Source organism: Zeugodacus cucurbitae, chromosome 2 (assembly GCF_028554725.1).
Source record: "Zeugodacus cucurbitae isolate PBARC_wt_2022May chromosome 2, idZeuCucr1.2, whole genome shotgun sequence".
NCBI lineage: Eukaryota > Metazoa > Arthropoda > Insecta > Diptera > Tephritidae > Zeugodacus > Zeugodacus cucurbitae.
The window spans coordinates 17,590,148-17,614,664 of record NC_071667.1 but is presented as its reverse complement, the minus strand read 5'-3'; the positions used below and the strand labels follow the sequence as shown (position 1 = coordinate 17,614,664).

General features: G+C 33.6%; 8 protein-coding genes across 9 annotated transcripts; 3 read left to right on the top strand and 5 right to left on the bottom strand.

Annotated features, from left to right (window-relative positions):
- Positions 1-368: 368 nt before the first annotated feature.
- Positions 369-2,252, top strand: LOC105218262 (O-phosphoseryl-tRNA(Sec) selenium transferase). Its single transcript, XM_011193713.3, has 4 exons — positions 369-657; positions 712-841; positions 895-1,911; positions 1,986-2,252. The coding sequence occupies exons 1-4, from the start codon at positions 544-546 to the stop codon at positions 2,138-2,140; spliced, it is 1,416 nt and encodes a 471-aa protein (XP_011192015.1). The 5' UTR covers positions 369-543; the 3' UTR covers positions 2,141-2,252.
- Positions 2,253-2,400: 148 nt separating this feature from the next.
- On the bottom strand, positions 2,401-7,205 carry LOC105218263 (uncharacterized). Its single transcript, XM_011193714.3, has 6 exons — positions 6,937-7,205; positions 6,062-6,868; positions 4,887-6,002; positions 3,983-4,831; positions 2,593-2,718; positions 2,401-2,517 (listed from the first exon to the last, which is right to left on the bottom strand). The coding sequence occupies exons 1-6, from the start codon at positions 7,036-7,038 to the stop codon at positions 2,434-2,436; spliced, it is 3,084 nt and encodes a 1,027-aa protein (XP_011192016.1). The 5' UTR covers positions 7,039-7,205; the 3' UTR covers positions 2,401-2,433.
- Positions 7,206-7,776: 571 nt separating this feature from the next.
- On the bottom strand, positions 7,777-14,306 carry Rga (regulator of gene activity). 2 transcript variants are annotated; one of them, XM_029044092.2, is made up of 9 exons: positions 13,754-14,306; positions 13,383-13,689; positions 12,195-12,330; positions 11,910-12,073; positions 11,616-11,832; positions 9,750-10,058; positions 8,581-8,785; positions 8,346-8,510; positions 7,777-8,088 (listed from the first exon to the last, which is right to left on the bottom strand). In XM_029044092.2, the coding sequence occupies exons 3-9, from the start codon at positions 12,325-12,327 to the stop codon at positions 7,890-7,892; spliced, it is 1,392 nt and encodes a 463-aa protein (XP_028899925.1). In that variant the 5' UTR covers positions 12,328-12,330; positions 13,383-13,689; positions 13,754-14,306; the 3' UTR covers positions 7,777-7,889. The 2 variants fall into 2 exon arrangements, with proteins under 2 accessions (XP_028899925.1, XP_011192012.1); XM_011193710.3 differs by having other exon boundaries at positions 11,598-11,832; positions 13,754-14,303.
- Positions 14,307-14,773: 467 nt separating this feature from the next.
- On the top strand, positions 14,774-17,989 carry LOC105218259 (V-type proton ATPase subunit E). The gene is made up of 5 exons (XM_011193707.3): positions 14,774-14,929; positions 15,059-15,173; positions 16,055-16,267; positions 16,341-16,667; positions 16,796-17,989. Exons 2-5 carry the CDS (start codon positions 15,141-15,143, stop codon positions 16,901-16,903), a joined length of 681 nt encoding a protein of 226 aa, XP_011192009.1. The 5' UTR covers positions 14,774-14,929; positions 15,059-15,140; the 3' UTR covers positions 16,904-17,989.
- Positions 17,990-19,599: 1,610 nt separating this feature from the next.
- Positions 19,600-21,251, bottom strand: LOC105218258 (copper homeostasis protein cutC homolog). The gene is made up of 2 exons (XM_011193706.3): positions 21,102-21,251; positions 19,600-21,028 (listed from the first exon to the last, which is right to left on the bottom strand). The coding sequence occupies exon 2, from the start codon at positions 20,967-20,969 to the stop codon at positions 20,199-20,201; it is 771 nt and encodes a 256-aa protein (XP_011192008.2). The 5' UTR covers positions 20,970-21,028; positions 21,102-21,251; the 3' UTR covers positions 19,600-20,198.
- A 129-nt stretch (positions 21,252-21,380) lies between these two features.
- On the top strand, positions 21,381-23,078 carry Dhod (dihydroorotate dehydrogenase (quinone), mitochondrial). The gene is made up of 3 exons (XM_011193705.3): positions 21,381-21,586; positions 21,703-21,912; positions 21,970-23,078. The coding sequence occupies exons 1-3, from the start codon at positions 21,524-21,526 to the stop codon at positions 22,927-22,929; spliced, it is 1,233 nt and encodes a 410-aa protein (XP_011192007.1). The 5' UTR covers positions 21,381-21,523; the 3' UTR covers positions 22,930-23,078.
- Positions 23,026-23,383, bottom strand: LOC114804695 (SRA stem-loop-interacting RNA-binding protein, mitochondrial). The gene has a single exon (XM_029044094.2). It carries the CDS (start codon positions 23,381-23,383, stop codon positions 23,123-23,125), a length of 261 nt encoding a protein of 86 aa, XP_028899927.1. The 3' UTR covers positions 23,026-23,122.
- A 56-nt stretch (positions 23,384-23,439) lies between these two features.
- Positions 23,440-24,479, bottom strand: LOC105218255 (histone-arginine methyltransferase METTL23). Its single transcript, XM_011193704.3, has 2 exons — positions 24,125-24,479; positions 23,440-24,030 (listed from the first exon to the last, which is right to left on the bottom strand). Exons 1-2 carry the CDS (start codon positions 24,362-24,364, stop codon positions 23,440-23,442), a joined length of 831 nt encoding a protein of 276 aa, XP_011192006.2. The 5' UTR covers positions 24,365-24,479.
- Between the last annotated feature and the right edge of the window lie 38 nt (positions 24,480-24,517).

The window sequence follows — 24,517 nt, the reverse complement described above, 5'->3', positions numbered from 1 at the left end:
TACGAGTTAGAGAAGTTCCACAGTATTTTATTTGCATTGTGGTACCTTGAAATAATCTACAAGAAGTAGGTGTACCGGAATATGACTAGAAAAACCGCTGATCAGACTGCGCCCGATTCTTATTAGATTGCATGGTATTCCTAAGTGTGGTGAGAAACGCTTGTTGTTCTAGTGTATTCACCAATCGTGGTACGAAAGCAGAACTAAAAACAATAAGGTCACATAAGAATTAATATCAAAGTAATTGGTCGATAGCATATACATATCCACTAAAAATATTTACTGTTGATTAACTTCTAAAATGTGCATTTAACTTAATGGGCTCGTCTGGATAATTTCTCATTCACTGAAACTGTTTTCTTAACGAATCTCTTATTCTGGTCACTCTTGAAGCGACACAATCAGCTGTTCAAATGTAAACAAATGAATTTACTTCGAATAAAAAATACAATTAGCTCCATAAAATAATTAAGAAGATAATAGTGTGATTACAATATTCTTATGATTAATGGTTGCAACCAGTGATATTAAAAATAAGTTCCAATGGATTTCCAAAAAATAAACATCAGTGAAAAGGTAGTGCCTAAAAATTATCTGAAACTAGCACAAGATGCACAGAAAAGTAGAGAAACAGAAAAGCGCGAGCTGTTGGAAAAGGTAACTAATTAGATAATAAACAAGATAATCATAGTAAATGTTTGTAACTAACAGCGTAAACTACCAATTAATGGTTGGAGTGATACACTTATCGAAGAACTGGTGCAGCAGCTGTCACTGCTCGACAGCAACAACTTTCCCAAAAAAGCAGGAGTTGGTGAACGCGAAGCACGCATAGCTTGTTGTAAGTAATGCATGTGCAAATTATGTACTATATTTAAAAATTACTATTTTTAGCGCTTGTTGCACGACGTCATTATAATTTCGGTCATGGCATTGGCCGTTCGGGTGATTTGTTGGAGGCACAACCGAAAGCGGCTGGTTCCACACTTATGGCTAATCTAACAAATTCAGTATTGCTAGATCTAATCCACGAGATGGGTGTGCGCAGTTGTCGCAGCTGTTTTTTAGCCCCTCTTGCGACAGGCATGTCCCTGCTCTTATGTCTACTTACTTTGCGGCAACAGAAGCCGGCAGCTAAATATGTTTTATGGTCACGTATCGATCAGAAATCCTGCTTCAAAAGTATAATTACAGCTGGACTCACACCAATAATTGTCGAACCCCAACTAAATGATAACGGTAGTTTAACTACAAATTTGCAAGGGCTAGCGCAAAAAATAGAAGAACTTAATGAAGAAAATATACTTTGTTTTTGTACAACAACTAGCTGTTTTGCACCACGAAATTCAGATGATATCATTGGTGTGGCGAAATTGGCGGCACAACACGCGTTGCCTCATCTCGTCAATAATGCTTATGGCTTACAAAGTACCTATCTCACACATCAACTCGAACAAGCACAGCGTGTGGGACGCGTTGACTTATTTGTGCAGAGTACAGATAAAAATCTCATGGTACCCGTTGGTGGCGCCATCATAGCGGGCTTCGATGAACAATTAGTGCGCAATGTTGCTAAAGCATATCCCGGACGCGCTTCATCGGCACAAACGCTTGACGTCTTCATGACGCTTTTGTCGCTGGGTCGCAATGGTTATTTGAATTTAGTCAAAGAGCGCAAAGAAAATTTTGAATATTTGCGCATGCGTATGCAAGAATTCGCCGAAAATCATGGAGAAATATTGTTGGAAGCAAAAGCCAATCCAATATCGCTGGCTATGAGTTTAAGTCAGTTGCAAGACACTGACATGGAACTAACTAAGTTCGGTTCAATGTTGTACACACGCGGTATTTCGGGTGCACGTGTTGTGGCTGTCGGTGATCACCGGAAGGTTGAAGGGCATCACTTTGAATGTTAGTAAACAAAACATTATGGATGTTTATATTATTTTTTGCCATTATTAATTTTTTTTACGTTTCTTTTGCAGGTTGGGGCTCACATTCTGCAGCGACGCAAATACCTTACTTAACAATGGCTGCCGGTTTGGGTATTACAAAATCAGAAATCGATAATAGTTTTCAAAAATTGCAAGCATGTTGGGACACATTTTCGAGTGAAAAGTCAAAAAACTATAATAAATAATTATAATTAATTAAGAAATTGATACTTACTTACCACTTTCTGTCAACGTTACATACTTATTTTATATTAATGCAGCTTTAATGTCGTGTCTTTTGCTTTTGCAAATTTAATTAACGTCGGTCATTATTTACATACTCAGCTAAACACTTCATTTACATAAAATAGTGCAAACTAAACAAATTGCGGTCATTATTATATTTTAAATCTAAAACAAACAAACTGGTTGATTCATAAACAATAAAAAATACTTATTAACATACGATATATGTATATGTATGCTATACGTATCGTTGTCAATTCTTTTCATTCCTCTTTCTGTTTTCTTTGTCATAGCCTAATTCATGCCGCTTCTCAATTGCAGCAGTAGCGTCTTTCATCTTTAAAAACAAAAATAAAAATAATATTTAAGTATTTTGATTTCTACCTTTAATTGTTCATATTATTCATATTACCTCACGATTCTTTTTTTCCAATGCTTCTTTCATGCGTATTTCAATCTTGGTCAGTGATGCATTATACTCTGTTTTAAGGCGTTCGTATTCGCTTAACATGTGCGCCTCTTTGTCCTCCGCATAGCGCTGTGGAGAGAATCATATTTATGTTATAGATATTGCCATTGGATTTGCATCTACGATCCAAGTGTAGGTTAAACTCTCAAAACAACAAGTTGGATTTAATATTATTTTTAGGTTTTCTGACATTGTGACAAATATATTTATTATCTCTCGTAAAAAAATTGCTAAGAGAGTATTATAGTTTTGTTCACATAACGGTTGTTCATAAGTCATAAAGTCAGAAGTGGGCGTGGCCCCGCCCCCAAATAGTTTTTTTGTATATATCTCGCAAACCGCTATATAAATATACGAAATATACTAATCTTTCTGCGGTCACTTTCCTTACATACCCCATTATACACCATAAAATAGATGAAATCGATTAATAACCACGCCCACCTCCCATACAAAGTTTATGTTGAAAATTACTAAATGTACGTTAACTTTACAGAAGAAATTGCAGAAGAAAATTGAACTCAAATTAAAAAAAAAATGGAAAATGGGAGTGGCGTCGCCCACTTTTGGGTAAACCATATATCTGAAACTACTTGACCGTTTTAAATGAAATTCGGTATATAATATTCTCTTAATACCCTTTTCACACGGACGGAATATGGGCAAACGTTAATTCCTATATTATGCAATTTTGAACTCCATTTGATTCCTTCACATTATTGTACATACATTAGGAACCAATGGCGGAATAAAACTTTACACAAATACTGTATTTGAGCTGTAACATCACTTGTGGAAAAATTGTCGAAATCGGACTAAAACTTTTCAATGCCCCGGATATCGAACATGAAGAACTCCGAGCCTAAGGGTAAGTTTTTACCGAAAATATCGGTAAATCTCTCAGACATTTTCATGTAATTCAGAGAGAATCTTTTTCTTCTAATAGTTTGTCTCTGTACCAAAAGTGGTGAAATTCGGGTCACCACTAGCTCCCATTCACCTAATTACGAGTTTTTCAAAATATTTATACCTTATAAGTCGGTTAATATGTGAAAAATTTTAGCCAAATTAAGTGAGCGTATATCCTTGGAGATGGTGTATATTGGTGGTGAAAATGAGTGAAGTCGATTCAGGAATTTCCTCAGCCTATATACTATATATTATGAGGAATTTTCGTTTTTCTATTGTACTTTATGCCAAATATATGGGTCAAATTGTGTGTATCTTAATAAAAATATAAAAATAAATTGAGAGACTATAAAATGTTCGGCTACACCCGAACTTAGCTCTTTTTTTAAAGTACTTTTGCAGCGTTTATTTCACACATAATTACCTTATAATTCGCCGCTGTATGCTTAGCTGAATTGTATTTCTTTTGCCACGCCGCTAAAGCTTTTTCATGTGCCCGTTCCAACGATTGTACTTTATCCTTCCACTCCGATTCAATATCATCCACATGCTTGCGTTGGTCCTCCCATTGCGCCATCACAGCCTTCATAGACTGGCGTTCAGCTTCGATTTGTACCTGTCTTTCTTCTAGCTCCTTAGACAATTGTGTGACACGCTGATTTTTGGCCAACAGTTCATCGCGACATTTATGCAAAATTGCGGTTTGCTTTTCAATCATCTCATGCGCCTCAGTATCCTTCTGCTTCAGTATATCTTCCATGTGTTCACGCTCTGCGAGTATGGCTTGCTTCAGCAGCTCCACTTCGGTGGTGCGCTGTTGCAGATCATTACTCACAATTTGGTATTCGCGTTGTAAACAAATATTTTTTTCTTCGGTTTGATGCAGTTTTATTTGGAAGCGTTTTATTTCGCCGGCAAAAAGTTTTGCCATTTCATCACGTATGCGCGATTCAATTTGTTTCACTTCGGTGACGGGAAGACGATTACATTCTTGTTTGTTATTAGTATTTTCAACGTTGGATTTATATTTCTGTGGAGACGGAGTTGCACTATTAGGTTCCGATGCACTGCTATGACTTTTGATATACTCCTCGAATCGTGCAGCCTTATTTTTGAGTTCACGTATGAGTTGCTCTTGTTGTTCGCAGAGCTTCAATTTTTCGTTGAGTTCGGCTATGCTAGTTTTCGCATCTTGCAATTGTTGCGTAAGATCGTCTATTTCTTTTTTATTAATAGAATTGACGTTACTTAGCTTAAGGTTTTGTATTTCGAACTAAAAAAAGGAACATTAGAAAATGTCGATATTTTTCATTGTAAAGTACGCTTACCTTCGTTATTTCTGACATATAATCGATGCATTTGCTACAATTGTTTGAACTATCTGCCTTGGTTGCTTTGTTATTCGTAGTCTTCTCTTGCTCCCAACGATCCTTCAGCGTTTTCACATCGCGTTCGTGGCACATTTTCTCAGTCTCAAGTATTTTCGTCAGTTCGGATGACTTTACTTCGGCTAATTGCAGCGCCCGCTGCAGATTGGCTATCTTCTCGCGTTGTTCTTGCAATTCTTTAATGCTATCTGTGTGACGTAGTTTTTCAATCTCATAACCCATCGCTTCTTTTGCGTTAGATATCTCAATGTAGAGATTCTTTAGGCGATCACATTCGGCCTGCGCATCCTTCAGCAGGAATTTATGTTTTTCCAATTCAAGCCGCATGTTATCCGCTGTTGTGCGACTGCGCAAATTCTGGTTCTCTTTCATTATTTGCTCATAGTTAACTTTCATGCTTTCATGCTCCTGTTTCAGTTCCTCCAAATCAACTTCAACGTTACGTAATTGCACATCTAATTTTTTACGCTCCTGCTCATGACTTTTACACTCCGCTTCAAAACGTGCGCATTGTTCCTGTAGTGCCTGCTTTTCGGCCTTCATTTGCTGTTGCAGTGCTTCAATGTCAGCACTGTTCTTGGTAGTATTATGTCTGTTTGCCGCTTTATTGCACAACTCTTCATTTTCTTGTTCAAGCAGCTTTAGGCGATTCTCAAGTCGCAAATTTGCCTCTTTAAGTGTGGAAATTTGTACTAACGCTTTATTTTCTTCTTCGCGCAACATACGTATTTCAGCAGTTTTATCATCAAGATTTTGCTGTAGACGACGTATCTCATCACGCTTGCCTTTTATATTGGAAAGTGCACGATAGAGTTCATCTTTAAGGTTACCCAAACGATCGTTGGTAGTTAAAGGCGTGCTACCCACCACTTTGCCATGAGTTTGGCTCAGACGGCCAGGTGTATCCTCTTGATTATGTTGATGCAGCACACTATCCATCACATCCAGCTCAGCTGTAGTGTGCTCCAAACGCTCAGTTAAAGAATTTATGGTTTTCTCCATCGTTTTAATTTGTTCCTGCAGACTAGCTATGAACTTTTGCAAGCGCATATTTTCCTAAAAGCATTAGAATTTATATTAATAACAATATTACTGTAGATGTCACGTGAACACACCTGTTGATAATCCTGCCGCGCTCTAAATTCTTCGCATGTTCTTTGCGCTTCAGCTAATGCATGATTCAGGTCATTGATTTTGCCAGACTTCTCCAGCAACATGTTTTCGTGACTGCTTTGCAAAGCTTGATACCGCGCATGTAAACTTTCCATTTCGCTTGTTTTTTTATCCAACTTACCAACCAATTGCTCCATTTGCTGTTGCATAACATCCAATTCGGCGCGATGTCGTTCTTCCATTTGTTTTCTTTGCAATTCCGCATTGCGCTGACTATTTTTGCCCAAATCCCGCTCTACCATATCATATTTTTGCTGCACATCAGCCAAAAGCATTTGTGTTGTTTCCAATTTGCCCAGCACAATGTTATGTTCACTTTCAAGCGATTTCTTTTCACTACGTAATTTACTAATACTATTTTCTAAATTGGAACACTTCTCTTTGCACTCCACAAGTAATTCATGTGTACTGTTCTTATTCGCCAATGCGCGATCCAACTCTGCTTCAGTTATACATAAACGCTTTTGCAGCTCATCGCGTTTCTTTTGTTCCTCACTGGCCAACTGTTTGAAATGTTCCGACTCGCGTGTGCGCGATTCAAGTAACATATTTAATTGATGTATCTCTGCATCAAATGCAGCTGGTGGTAAATGCAATGCATGTATATTATTGTTTTGCGCCTGTGGATGTACTTGTTTTGCGTGCGTTGTATGTTCATCATTCATATGCGAATGAAAGTTTGACGTTGAATCGACTGTGGTTTCATCTTCCTCCAAATCATCAAAAGCATTTTGTAATAAATTTCCCAACTAAATGTAATTGATCATATATATAATAAGTACCGAGAGAAAATTTCTTATTTGTATTTCATACAAACCTCTTCTTCGCGGCGTCTTTGATCTGCCAAAGCCTCCTCCTCTGCTGCGCGATCAAGACTTGTGTTTACCTGTATGCTTTCTGTGCCTTGAAAGATACTCATTCTTGCCTAGATTCTTAAACACTTGAAGTTTTGCGCATAGTATAAAAATTAAAACATATAAATATTTAAACAAATTAAATGTTTAACTGAAATTTGCACTAATCGCGCCGGCGCTTTGTAATTAATGAAAAATTATTTGACATTCGTAGACAGTGGTTATTTGCAGCGCCATCTAGGAATGAGTAGCAGATAGTTGCAAAACACAATATTAAGGTGTGTATACAATATTAATATTTATTTTTACATTAATAAAGGACGTATAAATAAATTAGCTTGTTAAAATTATAAAGGGTATAAATATTTTATTAATTAATAATAAAAAATAAATAATAAGAAAATTTTGACATAAAAATTAAAATATTTATGGTTTGCATAAAAACATTTAAAATTTAAATGATTTAAAATATTATTTAAGTTTGCATAACGTTAAGTAAAAAGTTCTAAATTTGTGTAGTGAAAACCCACAATATGAAATGCACATTTAAATTATTTCTGATTTCTTCCCTACACAACTTCAATGACTTCTATATAAAGTTAAATACTGTATATGTAGAGAATAATTGTAAATTTCACTGTTTCATTGCTAACTTCGCAGTGCAATAGCACCACATGTTGGTCATCAGATCTGATTTATTTTTTTTTTAATTTTTTCGATTTCCTTATAAAAACATATTGCTCTACCATATGTGTTAGCCTTGCAAAAGTAAAAAATAAGTAATAGTAGTACACAAGATTAACTCAAAGTTCTTAATATTTTCTTTTATTTTTCATCATGATTTTTACCTTATTTTCAAAAAAAGATTTTTTTTTTAGATTTTTTTCGTGTTTTTTTTTTGTATATTTTATTAATATTATACAGACTGTCCATTCATGTTCACTAACGCAGATATATTGGGACATTTATCTAATTTATCGGCGTCGATTTGGAAATCTTTGGACATGCGTTTCCAACTTTGCGCATCGAAGTAGTAAAATTTTCCTTGATTATTACCAGGAATTCGAGTAATCCATATTTTTTCTTCTATGTGAAATCTCCAATCGCGACCATAACTGTGTATGAAAAAATATTTAATTTAATAAATAAGTGTAAAAGAATAGTTTGCCACTTCAACCCATTACCGACTTCTGATACAGATATCTTAAACACCAAAAAATAATATCGAAGAGGTGTCCTCGTATGGGGACAGAAGGCGGTAATGGATTAAACAAATGTATGCTTGAATTGAACGGGGTATGAGTGAGGGAACATTAAAGCGATATATTGAAATCAGTTATATTCTAGCATTTTTTTTAAATAATACACTTACAGTTCCGCTGCGGCCATCATTTGCCAAATGTCGCCGATATTCGTATAGAACAAGAAAAAGAGCAGATCTTCTTGCAGCTTATTCAGTAACGGTGCGGACAGTTTATCCTTTATCGCATAATTGATCAGATATTCGGTTGGCACGTTGCATTCAACGTCTTGTACTCTATTTATTTATTTAAAAATATAAACATTATTAATAGTTGAAACTTGTTACGCTGAAATTTTGAACAAACCTGCAGGGGTGATCCGCAAACGGTCCAGCGAAGGTAGGATGTAAGCTTTCCTGTGAATTTAAATTCAGACCGAGGCCGGTAAGATCATTTCCTAACGCTAACGTCACTAAATTTGGATCCGACTCCGCCGCCCGTATGAATGTAAGCAGACCCACCATGCCAAATTGGTTATTCACCATACTCGCTGGGATGTTTGTGACCTTGCCTAAATATGGAGAAAATGCAATATTAGTATTGTATATAAACACAATTGATATTTTAGTTACGTTAATGTTTGTAAGTATGTGCTTGGGTACTGTAGAGATGGGAATAAAATTATAACACTATATGCAATAATGATGAAGCAATTTATTGCAACAAAAACAAAGTCATGTGAATTAACTTTTAACATTTTAGCTGAAGAACTAAATTGAACATTGAATGAAATGAAGCGGATTGTGTGCATGTGAAGTGAAACTTTTCTTGAACTAACAAATATCACTTTTTGAATAAATTATTGATCAAACATTTTTGTGAATCGCACACAATATACATAAACTAATAAATAAAAAAAATAATGTATTCGCATTTTGGAAAATAACAAAAAAAAAAAAATATTTTTAGCACTAAATTAGTGCGTAAGTTTATATAAAGTTGTCTTACACTTTATTGTATTTAAAAATGATTTTTCAACCGTTAAAACAGTTTTCTATTGTAAGAAGTCAGAGGCCAGCAGGCATGGGTTGTCTGGTAAGAGCTTTTAGCATTATATCCATAACAATAACTAATACGTTTCTTGCCTTATGAATTAAATATATATTATATTTATTCAATTGCTATAAAAACACACACAAAATAGGTTTTGCGGATTAGTTATCAACAAATAATCCTGGCTTATATATAAATATATTGGTTTTATCAAATTTTTAAACACGAAATATTAGTCTACTTTGATATCGAAATATGATGATTACTTATACATAGTAGACTATGAATAAACAATAAATGCATTAAACTTTTAATTCCCATTTCCACAGTTCCTAATTTCTTTTTAGAACTTTTCAACAAAATGTGTGCGCGAGTGCGTTGTTATTCTTTTACACAAAACGAAACAAGAAAAGTATTTGAAAACGAAAATCAAAATGTATGAGCGAAAGGTAAGAGAGAGACACGCTTATAAAAAAAATTACCATCAGGTGAAGTTTGCACTCCGCTTTTCACAAGTTTATCATTGCTGGAATTATCGTGTTGATGGTCGATGCCTCTACCACTACTGCCGCCACCACTACTACCGCTAACGCCAACGCCACTGCCAACGGCACCTAACCCACTGCCGCCTACAATTGAGTTCATCGTCTTCTCCGCACCGTCCAAATTGTTCTCCGTGATGCCCGAATTCGTTGTACCGTCGGAGATTTGAGTGCCCGGTAACGCAGGGAAATCTTCATTGGACATGGTGAATTCCGATTGTTCCGACGTTGGTTGTTTCACCATGCCGACTATACGTACATAACCCGTACATATGTAGGTATATTATATATTTATGTGTTTTGTTTGAAAGTTTGATATTAAAGGCGTAGAACGACGTAAGCGTTTCGAGTGTTTGTTATAATGCACGGCAACGGCGTAAGTCAGGACGAAAACGAAAACGAGAACAAGAAAATAGAAACGGATAACCCCATTATGAAGAAAGCGTGGCCAACAAATTACATTGACTATTTATTATATGTATATATATATATGTAGGTATAGATATAATATATATAAGAAATGTGTCTAATCAATTAATTACTTGGTTGTTTTCTTTTCTTTTTTCTCTTTACATGACATTTTGTTTAATTATTGCTACGTGTGTATGGTTATTATTTACGAAAATGTTCAAATGTTTTCCAGTTACATATACGTCCTGAATTTGGCTACACCACAACTACAACCACAACCACAATGTGTTTGTTGCGCACACAGGAACTCCTCTACACATAGAGCATATATGTATGTTTATGAGTTTAATGTTTGATTAGAAATTTCAAACACGCACCAGTATATAAAGTATATAAAGAAACATTGAGTAGTACAAAAGAAAAGTAATTAATACGAGAGTATACAATTTTGTTTTCGATTATTGTGTTCATAATAATAGGTGCATACAATTATTGCGATATTTAAGATTAAGTTATATACTCGTACGAGCTTTGAAGAGCTAAGGGAGCTTAATAATTGTATAAATTCACTATAAACTGCCTTTGTGTAAATGTAAATCAGAGAGACAGTAATACAAAAAATAACAATGTTCTCAGTAAAATTCAAATTCAATTTCAAAAAATGTTTTGCTACTTAAATAAGTATTTAATAGACAATATTAATTATTTAATTAAATATGATTACAAATTAACTTAATGCCGCTATTATTATGAACACAATTAAATTGTAAAACAAGATGGAGTAGCTATGTATGTACCAAAAAGTAAATGAAGCAACAGAGATGTGCGCATGCGCTGTTAAAATATATTTTTTTTGAAAATGTATTTTTAACACAACTAATATTATCCCGGCACCTCCACCTGAATGATAATAATAAAAAGATTGCTCCACGTATTAAAATAAATTTATGAATGCGTATGTTTATAAATAATTACATACATACAAATGTTACGACTAATAAAAGCAAAAATACTGAAATGTATCGCTTTCATGTTTATAACCAGTTTTCTATAAACGCGTAAACAATATTGCATTTCTAATTTAATTTAATATTGATAAAATTTGACAAAAACCAATTGTTTGACTTCATTATTTTTATTTTTTATAAAAAAGTTTAGTTTTGCTTTGAATATTCTTAATAAAAAACATTTTACTCTTTTTGTAGTATGCTCATATTCAAATAGTCACTATTAGTTTACTACTTGCACCTACATATGTATGTATGTGAGCATTATTTACACGAGCGCATAATACACATAGAGCAAACTTGTTATACTTAAAATAATTAATGATAATAAAGAAAAAAATATTTGTAAGGATATCGTTGAAGAACTCACAAGAGGTAAAGAAATTACCATAAGGTTTGCTTCCCGGTGGCTGGAGGGGATTCGTCTGAGGCAGTGATTGATCGTTCTGGCCACGCACATTCGTCAACGATGGAAATTCCGTTGGATCGAGCAGCGCGGGCGTTGCCGTATCTCCACTGCCACCAAAAACCGTGGGAAAACCACTTCCACCACCTCCAGTACCGTAGCCACCACGTCCCGATTGCATAAAGCTGCCCATATTCGACTGTAGAAATATAAATTTATATTAATACAAAAATTATACGAACAGATATTTTATGCCGAGTGTTTGTTAAAACTTACCATAGGGCCGCCACCTAACGCCTGCATAGTTCGTCGTTCGAACGTTTGTTGACCAAAGATACTCGCACGACCACCTCTCGATAACGCCGGACCGCCCACAGACAATTGTGCATTGCGATTCGGTGAGAGTTGAGGTTGTTGCGTTTGTCCGTAATTTGCACCGCCTAAAGAAATTTCATATAAGATTTGTTTGTCAATACTTTATTAAAATTGAAAATAAATACATACAAATATCTCCAAAAGCAATATAACTAATATACTTCACTAATTTTGTGGAATTCTTACCCGTTGGAAACATGCCAGACGTTGGTGTTACATGACCAGATAGTGAACTACCACCAAATCCACCTGTAGTTCGCCCCGTCATTGAGGTGTTTGCTAAACTTCTCGGGGGTTGCTGAAAATTTAAATTCGCCATGATCTGTAATATATAAATAATAAAAAAAGTAATGAAAATTAGTTGATTTGAAATTATTTAAAAAAAAATATTTAGCAAATGTATTGCTAAATTTTTATATTTGTACATCATTTGAATGTCAAAAATTTTACTTAAAAAATACCCAGAACAATGTTTGCGCATGCGTAAATATCCCACTGCGGAATCGAATACGTATCATTAAAAAATTTATGTTAAAAAAAAAACAAGACAGATTTACATAATATATAATTCCTATATTGGCCTCTTTTCTTATGTTGTATAATATATGTATATATGCGAAAGATATTCTGACGGAACACAAAGTCAGCAAACAAACCAGCGATAAGCGAAGATTGACTACAAATTGCAGCAAACCACTGTATTGGAGAAGTAGCAAACAAAATTCTTAACAACAAAAACACTAATACATGCACATACACATATGTTAATAAAACATGTTAACCACAAAGACAAATTGAGAATCGAGTCAGTCAACTGAATTTAGTATATACTTTTTGTATATACTGCACATAGTAGCAGCCTGTATTTTCAACTTTTATTAATCCTGGCTATGAATTTTGTCTATAGGGGAACTTCGCTGTTATCGAAGGCGTCTGTGTATTTGTAAATGTGCAAAATGATTTTGCTTTCTATTGACAGAATGTAAACATATTTTTGTATGTGTCTGATTAATCTTAGCACCAACTTTTTGTTAAATATTGCAACTGTATAACTATATTTACATATTCAACATATTTTAGGATATTATTTTTCAAAAAAGCAGATAATGTTTATTGCAATTTATCTATGTAAAATTGAAGTCATATGTTTATCTATATAAAACAATCTAACAAAAGGACAACACTATTTTAAAGAACCGTTATTGGTATTTGCCAATTTGACATCTTTTCTCTGCACAAATTGGAAATTTTTTTGAAGAAAGTTTCCCGCTATTTTTACTCTCTTGATTAATTTTAATCTTTTCGTTTCAGCCCTTTATATTTTCCTTTTATTTTTTGATATTATTAACATATTCACTGTGTTTCTGAACTCACCTAGGTATTCCCCTTTCCCCTCTGTTCTCTGCTGCTTTTTTCCACACGATCGACACACTGTAATTGTTGCGTTCACCGCATTTAACATTCCAAGTGACCTGTTTTCCACAGGAATTCGAGCGCACGCCAAAACGTCGCTTCTTTTGCTATACTGTGTCCGATTATATTATGTTATGGCAGTGTCGTAGACAGCGTTTTAAGTTCTTCTTCTGGCTTTAAGTTGAAGGAGAACAGTTGAAAACTAAAAACCAAAATAATGTTAATGTTGATAGTTCCTTCCAACAACTATTGGTAAAGCAATTCTTGCCTGCTTATAAAATTTGAAAATGTTAAGACGTATGTTTGTAGCAAGTGAAGATTGCTCAGCTTACGGTAGCATACGAAGATTGTTAAACAGCGACCAATCACAATTGTTTTTTTTTTTATTTTGTATGGACTTTACAGCGAATATGGACTGAATTGGATTTATGAAAATACAGCTGGTATCGGTTTATTTGCCGATACAAAGACGACGTTGGCTCATGGGATTTGATATTATTTTGCCCAATATTATGTTGGAGTGTTGGGTTTTTATTAAAAGAAATACTTTGCCTGCACTCTTACGGTGCCTTAGAAAGACGAAACGATGATAATTTTTCCTCTTTCCTATTGGCGCTTTGAATAGCCTGTTCACGACAGATTTTTAGTCCTTTTTCTTATTCTTCACGATTTTCGAGCGAGAAACATTAAATTTACAATTGCAAATTTCGCGCAAAATGCACTTTCTACCTTCTTTGCACTTGCACTTTTACACTTTTTTGTTCACAAAAAATTGATTTCAATTTTTCACACAATTTTCTAACACTCTGCGAAACGACAATGGCGACACGAACACCACGAACGAGTTGACGAACTAGTAGCTGAATTAATGCTGAATAAACATCAAGGCTGAAGTAACGCAGAGTCGTATTCTGGATAATACAAAATGTTTAATTTTAAAAATATTGTAATTCAATTTGGTAAAAAAATATATAAATTATCTTAAGTTCATTTCAATTTAAAAAAAAAAACTATAATTTTTAAAAAACAATTGCCTTGTATCTGAAAAGTATGTCTTGATTATATAAAATATGCATTTTTGAATTTCGGTCAGACAAGTAAAATCAATAAGAATCCAATAAAATCCGATTGGAGTTAGATTTTAATTTGAAACCCATTTAAATTGTTTAATAACGTTAGTTATCAACTTATTATGGTCAAATAGTATAAATTGTTGATTCCGATTTCCTTATGGTTTTACAAAGTAAAAAAAAAACGGGTATGCATAAAAATTTTATAATTCATATGAAAAACCGAATAGTAACCTTTTTCTCAATATACGAGTTCCGAAACCAATACAACCCTGCATAAATTTGACAGTTTAATATGAGGGATTTTATTTCGAATTGGGAAATTTCCCCAATCATATGATCGAAAAAGATTGGAGCCAGTCGAAATATTTTACACGACGGACCGACTTGGAGTAGCGCACACGCACACATTTCTACCTACTCCTGCTTTTTTTGCAAGTAAAATTATTTTTCATATATTTAATTCTTCAGTTCTGCTAATTTCATGTTAATGATTTATTTGAGAATTGTAAAATTTGATTATTGAACTAAGGAACTAAAGCAGTGTATACATACTTGAATTTACAGGAATCGTAAGATTGTGAAAACTGAATTCCATCGGCGGAATCTGAAAATTATTCTGTGAACGAAAAAAAGAAAATTTGCAAAGATGGCACTCAGCGACGCAGATGTACAAAAACAGGTGAGTTAAATTCCAAAAAGTTGCTAAATTGTTTGAAACTCTATAACGAATTAAAATAGATTATCCAATATGAATTTAGAGCAATTGAAAGAAATATCTAATGTGGCTGTAGTAAATTGAAAGATAGCAAATTTGGCAGCCATCATGTCATGGGATGTGTGTCATGTGAATACGACAGACAGTGTATGACAAATTGTAAATACAAATTATGTGTGCTCTCGACGTTTACTAATGATTTCTATCGGTTTCCAAAAATTGGATATAATTTTAATAAATGGTTTTTAAAAAATTAAGGTTTTTCACATCCAATTGGGATATTGTAAGCTGTAATATCAATGGTGCTAGTCATGTGACCAACCGAAGGTTGTGATATGAGTGTGAAAGAGACAACTGGTGTTGAGTGCATGCTTAAATGCATATGAGAGGCAGTTATCTCATTTTACTAAATTGTCAAATGCTAATAATTTGAAGAAGTAATATAGAGTGGGGAAAGCAATTGTGGGTCCAATAATGGCTGTGAATGTGAAAATAAAAATCGGATAAAATCTTATTGGATTGACAAGGGGGGTGGAAATGTGTTATCACATATTTATAAATAAGACGCTACATTAATAAGATCTATCTCCGAAGCTACTTCAAACTGGGATTGTAGATATTGTATTACTACCTAACCAAATCTTAGAAAATAGTGCTAGTAAATGTGAGGTGTTTATGGAACCGCAATGTTTTGCGCTCTTATATTTTTAGGCTTTTAACAACGAGAATCATGTGATTTAAAAGGTGTGTGTTGATGGTTAAAGCTTATATGATAATAGTTAGTTTGTCGATATGTCATAATCGAAGTACCAATAATGTGTCTATGTGTACTTGTTTCAATATAGATCAAGCATATGATGGCTTTCATTGAGCAAGAAGCCAATGAAAAAGCTGAAGAAATTGATGCTAAAGCCGAGGAAGAATTCAATATCGAAAAAGGACGTCTTGTGCAGCAACAACGCCTTAAGATCATGGAATACTATGAAAAGAAGGAGAAACAAGTTGAACTGCAGAAGAAGATTCAATCATCGAATATGCTGAATCAAGCTCGTTTGAAGGTTGATTTTATATTAATTGAAATAATATGAAATAGAGGCAATTTTAAATACATATGTAATTGTTATCCTCTAGGTATTGAAAGTGCGTGAAGATCATGTACGCAATGTGTTAGATGAAGCACGTCGTCGCCTTGGTGAAGTCACCAATAATCCCAGCGAATACAAAGAGGTCTTGCAGAAACTTATTTTGCAAGCGCTGTACCAGGCCATGGAGCCGAGTGTCACCCTACGCTGCCGTCAGGCCGATGTTGGTCTAATAAATGAAGTGCTGCCCGCCACCGTTGAGGAATACAAAAAACAAATTGGTAAAGATGTAAATGTACATATTGATACTGACAACCATCTTTCGGCAGACACCTGCGGTGGAATTGAGTTGATTGCGCTCAATGGACGTCTAAAGGTATTTATTTCTAAAGTTATTGTTTATGGTTTGCATGTTTTTAGCAAAAATAATAGCAATAGTTTATTAATAAGAAATTTAAAACTATTCTTGAATAAATTATTAAAACTTTTAATTTTAATTTTCAGGTGCCCAACACCCTTGAGTCCAGATTGGAATTGATTGCGCAACAACTAGTGCCAGAAATTCGTAACGCTTTGTTCGGTCGTAATGTTAATCGTAAATTCACCGATTAAATATTTTAAGTGTAAACACTATGCAACAAACAAAACCAACAGACATATAAATCCTACATACATAGTTAAACGAAGAAAGAAGAAATGAAACACTGAAAGAAAAGGTAGTTGAATGCGAGTTTATTATTTAATTTTACAAAGTAAAAAAAATATTCATTTACTGAGAAGTAATTGTTAGCTAAAAGAGTCAAATTTTAAAGCGGGTGAAAGAAATGTTGAAAACAAAATTGAGAATGTAATGTAGTGGTTTGAAAACAGTGTTTGAAATAAAAAAGACTCCTAGTGAGTTTTCTTGGAATCGAAAGAAGAGAAGACAAACCGAATGACCTCCTAACAATTATTGTGAATATAATTTAGAAATCAAACTGTGAAAGTGCGTGTACACTTCAAAATAATATTCCATTCAAAGATTTGCTGCCGCTAATTATCTATTTGTGCATATAACAAGTACACAACAACATCTGCTGCTTTATTAAATCTACGTCACGAATTTCTATGTGGATGTATGAAATCTTATTTGAAATACAAACTACTAAAGCCAGCAATAAAAATGGAAAAGGACGGCAAAAAATTAGTAAATGAACGTTTAACAAAAACAAAAATGCAACATATTTGTTAATTTGAGTTGTATAACTTAATACAAATAAAAAAACATAAATAAGCATTAAACTATCTAATAACAAAATGAAAAAAAACATATTCATAAATTGTATAATATCAATACATACTCACACGTTATATACATTCCTGTACAAAAAAAATTATTATGCTCGCTTAGAAATTTCAATAATTATTTTGTTCGGTTGCGAAATTAGTAATGAGCATAGAGTTGTAATAGTACTCAACTTTTCATTACTTGCTTTTGTTTCTACGATCTTTTAATGTATATTTTCTAAACTGTTTTTTTTTTAACACTGGTATCCTACCTCTATTTGGATTTCCTTTAATTGTTTTTATTGAGTTATGATGCACTTTAACCATCGTTTGTTGCCTAATGTTAACCAACTTATATAACTAGAGAAGCTTGTTTAGAAATAACAAAATCTTTATATTACAACACAACGAGCACCACATTTATACACCTCTTCTAGTGACAGGCAGCAGTAGCATCATATGGATAAGCAAATGGAATTTTTAGTTAACACTGTATTATGTATGCGGCGCATGCGAGCAGTAAGATGCAGTTTAATTTATTTTCGGGAATTTGCAGTTGTTATAAATTTGTAGTATGCAAGATGTGAATTGCACAAAATTCGTGCTCTTAATGTGTTCTTAAATGGTGGGCAAAAACAACTCAGCATTGCCGCATTTCAAACACTGAAATAAATGCTCTTCATGTTGCAAATGTGTACAACAGAATTGTGGTTAATTTCACTGTGCGAAATGCAGCGCCCACCAGCAAGATGAGTTTTGAAAACGAATTTTTTCGCGTTCTGTTTAAAAGCGTGAAAATCAAGAAGTTATTTGTTTGTTGGTTGAAAAACAAAATATATTTTGGGGATTTTGCAATTAAAATTATATTCTACTAAAATTTTCGTGTGTATAGTGGGATGTTTACCAGTGGTGTTGAGTTCAAAGTATTTGCAAGTACTTAAGCACTTCGTTTCTTATAAAACAACAAATATAGTTCGTGTTGCTTGTTTGGTGGTAACTCACTAATTTATTCAATATAATCAATGTGTGTATATGTTTGCCACAACTTTTAGTAATCTAAATGTTATATTAAAAAAAAAAATGTTGAAAACTGTTGGAAATATTGCTGCTACAAATCAAACCCGTAAATTTGCAATACTGTTATAATATATAATAACTGCTGTTTCCTATACCACTGCATTGCATAAACAGTTAGACCGAAAATTCGAAATTATTTTGCTCTCTTCGCTGCCTGTATTACTGCTGTTGTTAAATGTATTACAGAGAATCTTTGTAAGCTCTAAATGTTTCTACATTATTGTTTGTTTTTAATCGTTATTGATTTGTTCTTGCTCTTCTTTCGACTTTCTGTTAACTTTTAAAAGTATTTTCTTTACAAATGTAAAATAAAAGGTTGCTTTTTGGCCATATGTGTAAAAAAAGAATATTTAACAAAAAATATTTTGTGTTTTTGTTTTAATCAGAAATAAAAAAAAATTGTTAGCATATAAATAATAAATACAATACAATATTAAAAACTAACATACTTACGCCCAAATAAAACTTATGTACTTTAATAAGCGATATTGGGACGTTGTGTTAGATTTGTAGTTATCGTCATTGTTCTAAAATAGTATACATATACCTGCATATATACATATAAAATGATATTTAATAATAATAAAAAATTAATAAAACAGTATTTGATTGCAACAAAGCGTTCGGAAATGGAAACGGAAAAAGTGTATGTTGGTTTTTGTTGGGGGTAAACTTGGCAATTTACATAAAATGTAGGCTTTAAACGCTGCATTGTTTGCATGTGATTGACTTTACTTTTAAATTGTTCTTTAATAATACCATAATGATTTGGTGTTTGTTGTTGTTGTTTTCGTGGGTTGGCTGCTTAATGTCTTGAATTTGGAAATCTTTGCTATATATCTAAACGTTTCCTAGACAATATGTGGATATTAACGCTATAATAAGAATATACATATGTAATTAAAAAAAATACTCCCTTCAATTTTGTTTAAAATTTTAAATTTAAAATAAATACACATTCAAGATGATGTTTAAAAAAATTATTTATTAATTCTATAAAAAAATGGTTAAATGTCATAAATTTAATTGTTGATAAAGAGGTTTATTTTACATAATAAAGAAATCTGCGAATTATAAAGCAGAATGTGAGTTAATCTATCGCTGTGTTCTTGGAATATAACTGTTATAATAATTAAACTGTTTTGTTGATTTACTCTTGATATTACAATAAATATTACATACATATTGATGTACATTATTTAAGTAGAATTAATAGTCAAGGGTCATTTAATTTTTAATCTAAATTACAAAAGTACACATATAAATACGGGAATATACATATAAATAAATACTATAAAACTAAAATAAATATAAAAAAGGATTTTATTAAAATCCCAACAGATTTCAGCAGAGTGTTCTTAGTAAGTTAATAGAGTTCACAACTGTACTGTATTTAATTAGGAATGGTATATTTAGTATAGGAAGATGTTTAAGTATTTACGTGCATTGTCAAGTCTTAGGAAAAACACCACAGATAGATTTTTTATATGTGAATATATACATATGTACACACAAAATTTCATTTACTAAAAAATAGCTTTCGTGGTGACTTTTTGTACGGCTTTCATTTTGCTGCCATAGCAATGCTAACCATTCTGCGCACCACATTAACGTCGGTCGTCGCGTAAGGTTCCACGTCCTGCTTACCCATTGTTACATCGCAATCCATGTTTGCCACTCCACCATTACTGTTATTCGCGCCAGCTGCTGCCTGTGCAGAAGCATGAAATTCCACACATTTTGTAATCGTTAACAATTCATCCAAATTGCTTACACTAATGCCAGCACCAGGCATTATAATTATATCACGATGCTTAGCAATGAGTTGTGCTAGATTATCACTACCCTCGATAGCGGTAGCGCGAAGTCCGCTACTGAGCAAACGTTTAAAACCTAACTCCTTAATTATGGTTACATTTTCATGCATTAATTGTGGATTAGTGAGATCGAATGCGCGATGGAATGTAAGTGGCATGCCGGCGGCGCGCTCCAAAACACGTTGACATTTTTCCACATCGATAGAACGCTGCTCGGTGAGTGCACCAAAGACAAAGCCATCAGCACCGTGGGAACGTAGTATATCCAAGTCTAACAATACTGATTCAATTTCGTCATTCGAATAAATGAAATCATTGCCTCGTCTTGGTCGTAGCATGCAATAAATTGGTATGTTTATAAGTTCCTTAAGTGTCTTCAGCGTCCCTGGTGTAGGCGTTAGGCCACCTTCACTTAGCGCGGAACATAGTTCAATACGTGAAGCACCACCCTCAGCAGCGGCTAGTGCCGAAGCAATTGAATCGACACAAACCTCAAGTTTTATATCGGTCGAAGACATTTCAGTTGAGTTTTTATACTTTGTTTGTGATAAAAATTGAATTCTTCTATATTTGTTAACTAAAATAGGATATGTTTTATTCTTTAATAGTGCCAAAGAAGAATTATTTTATATTGAAAACATAAATATCACCTGATAACAAATGGCAAGTGTAACCAAAACAAATTTATGAATGAAAGTAAAAGATAGTTGCCAAATACTGAAAATTTAAATTGAACAATGGTGCTGCCTTATGTAAATTACTTATACTTAAGTGTAACAAACACGCAAACTAGAATTCATTGTTGCAGCTAATCTATAAAAGTTGTTTTTTTAATTTAAAGTAAAAAAATATTTCTTCTGACCAGTGGGTTCTACTTAAAAATTATTTTAAATATTGACTTAAAATACGCGTAATTTAATGAAATTTTGATATATGTAATCAAAAAAGAAACATCACTGGTACTTACACAGGGTGACCAATATTTAAAACTGCAATGGTAATCAGCTGATTTTGTTAAATTGTTTTAAATAAATCTTTTAAACCCGCTACATAAAATTTTATACACTAAAAAATGAGATTATCTCATTTGTTAAATGCAATGACTGCCAGAGAACCAGTTCTGCCGCGACGAAGGGTAAATTCTATTCACAAACAATTAAAATGGCTTACTGTAGCAAATATAATTATGCTAAATTCATCGTATCATCGTCCTTTCACACAGAAGTATAAACTTGTTCCTATTTTCTATAGAACAAACTTAGATCTTTGGCGATAGTGACCACGGGTGCAACCATATTCTACGCGGGCTTTTGCATTTACAAAGGCAATGAAAAATTTTACAAGAACACCTTAATGCCCTTATCACGATATTTGCCGGCTGAAACAAGTCATAAATTAGCCGTGCTGGCTTGTAAATATAAGGTGTTCTCAGCATCACAGCTACCAGACTCCAACAATTTGGTTTGTAATCACAACTTATTATTTTATTTAAATACTAATATACAGTATTATTTTCAGGCAGTTAAATTTTTTAATAAAGAAATATCGAACCCAATTGGTATTGCAGCTGGCTTTGATAAGCAAGGTGAAGCTGTGGAAGGTTTATCGAAGTTAGGATTTGGTTTTGTGGAAATTGGTTCAGTAACGCCTGAACCGCAACCCGGCAATCCATTACCACGCGTTTTTCGTCTAATTAACGATGAAGCTATAATAAATCGTTATGGATTTAATAGTGAAGGTCATCGCGTGGTCTTTGAGCGCTTAAATGAGCTAAGAAAAGTGCGTGGTTTCGACGGTGTACTGGGTGTCAATCTGGGAAAAAATAAAACTTCCGTATCTCCGATTTCAGATTATGTGAATGGCGTAAAAGTTTTTGGTCCCATCGCTGATTATTTGGTTGTTAATGTGAGTAGTCCAAATACACCAGGCTTACGTGATTTACAAGACAAAAAGGAGTTGGAACAATTGCTGACTGCAATTATTGAGGCGCGTAACGCTTTGCCTGTCAATAATAAAATACCAATATTTTTGAAAATTTCACCAGATATAACTAAACAAGATATTAACGATATTGTTGCTGTTATAAAGAAGAAAAATTGTCGCGTTGAGGGATTAATAGTTTCTAATACTACTATAACCCGTGATAATCTAAAAGAAATTGAGCTGGCCAAAGAGGTGGGTGGTTTAAGTGGTCCACCTATACGTAACAAATCCACGCAACTAATTGCTGAAATTTATGCACAAACTGACGGCAAAATTCCCATTATTGGTGTTGGTGGCATTTCATCAGGTGAGGATGCGCTCGAAAAATTGGAAGCAGGTGCCTCCTATTTACAATTCTATACTGCCTTTATATATGAAGGACCGCCAGTTGTTAGCCGCATTAAAAGAGAGTTAGCACAATTGCTGGCTGATAAAGGTTATGCAAGTGTGAAAGATGCCGTGGGCAAAAACTACAAAAATTACCTTAGTAAATAATTTGTTTAAACTATAATATAGATAAAGGTGTGTACTAAACTGTTATTTACTAAAAATGCAATTATTATACGAAAATAAAAAAAGTTTATATTCATGTGTTTTTGTAAAGTTTTTCCAAATATTTTTAATAAAGGATTTTTCCAATAAATTCAGTTGTTAATGATAAAGATTTTACAATATAGATTTTTAATTTTTAAGAGTTGGCTGGCTGCACTTTTAGTACTCGTCCTTCGATGAAATGTGTATTTTTATTAGAAGCACTATTAAATCCATCGCGACTGCTAAATGATACAAAACCGTACCCCTTTGAGAATCCTTGCTGTTTATCAAAAACAACAGCCGCATTTGCAACATGACCAAAGTTGGAAAAATATGATTGTAATTCTTTTTGTCCAATGGTCCATGGTAGATTACCAACAAACAGCTTGTATGAATTTCGTGCTATGCCAGACATTTTTAATGTTTAGTAATATTGATTTTTAAATAAAAATTTACGTTGCAACAACTGTTTCACCGTTCCTTTGTGATTTCAAGCAGATGTATGGTGTGACTGCCCATTAATTCTAAGAGATCAACTCCAAAACTTTTACCCAAGTTGTCGATATTGACAGGCACTGAACGTAACTTCCACTTTTTTAACAACGCCTCGATAGACCAATCAGCACTTCGCTCTTGATATGTGCAAATAAATTTCGCGTCTGTATTTCTTTCAAGTAGAAATGAAATGGTTACAAGTATATCTTCGAAAACACTTGGATCGTAAAAGCAATCGGCTCCTATTATCAAGTCAAGTGGTCCTATATTGAAAACACTATTCAATAGTAAACCCCAACTGAGGCCGATAACTTCAATATCTTGTCCGGGTACAAGATTATTAGCTAAGCAAGATTTTCGTATGTGTGCTAATGATTTTGGCAATATACAACTGTCGCTGAGTATAACACGTGCACCGCATTTAGCTGCCAATATACCAGGTAGTGCTGTGCCTGCACCCAATTCGAGAACACGCTTGCCTACAAGATTTCGACGTCTTTCCCACAAAAACCAAGCCAATACTGGAGCACACGGCCAAGTGTAGAATGAGTAACCGCTTTGTAAGAGCTGTTAAAATAAATGTAAAGTTCGTTACATCATTATTTCATATAAAGCGTTGTATGTTGATTTAATTGAAGTTTACGTTTCGTCATGAGCTCACCTCAGGTATTTGAATTTCCACTTTTTCTAAAGGTTCTGATAAAGTAGTAGTATCGCCTGAATTTTCAGTCTTCTGGTTGGTAAACACAAATTTTCTAATATGCCCAGGAATTTCGTTGCTTTTAGCACCTACACTGCCGATAAGCGCACCTGCAGTACTTGTTGTTGCTGTCACAGTTGCCACAGCTGTTGTTGTTTGCTCGTTATCACTTTCTTCGCTCACTTGATAACCACTAGTCATTTTTAAATAATAATTTTCAATAATTATATATATATGGAATATTTAAAAATATATGAATAATAAATCTTAAGACACGAGATAATTCAGGTTTGAAACTAGCGGGGCTTTAGAAAACAATAAAATAACAATAAATATCCCTTTGTATTTTAAGCA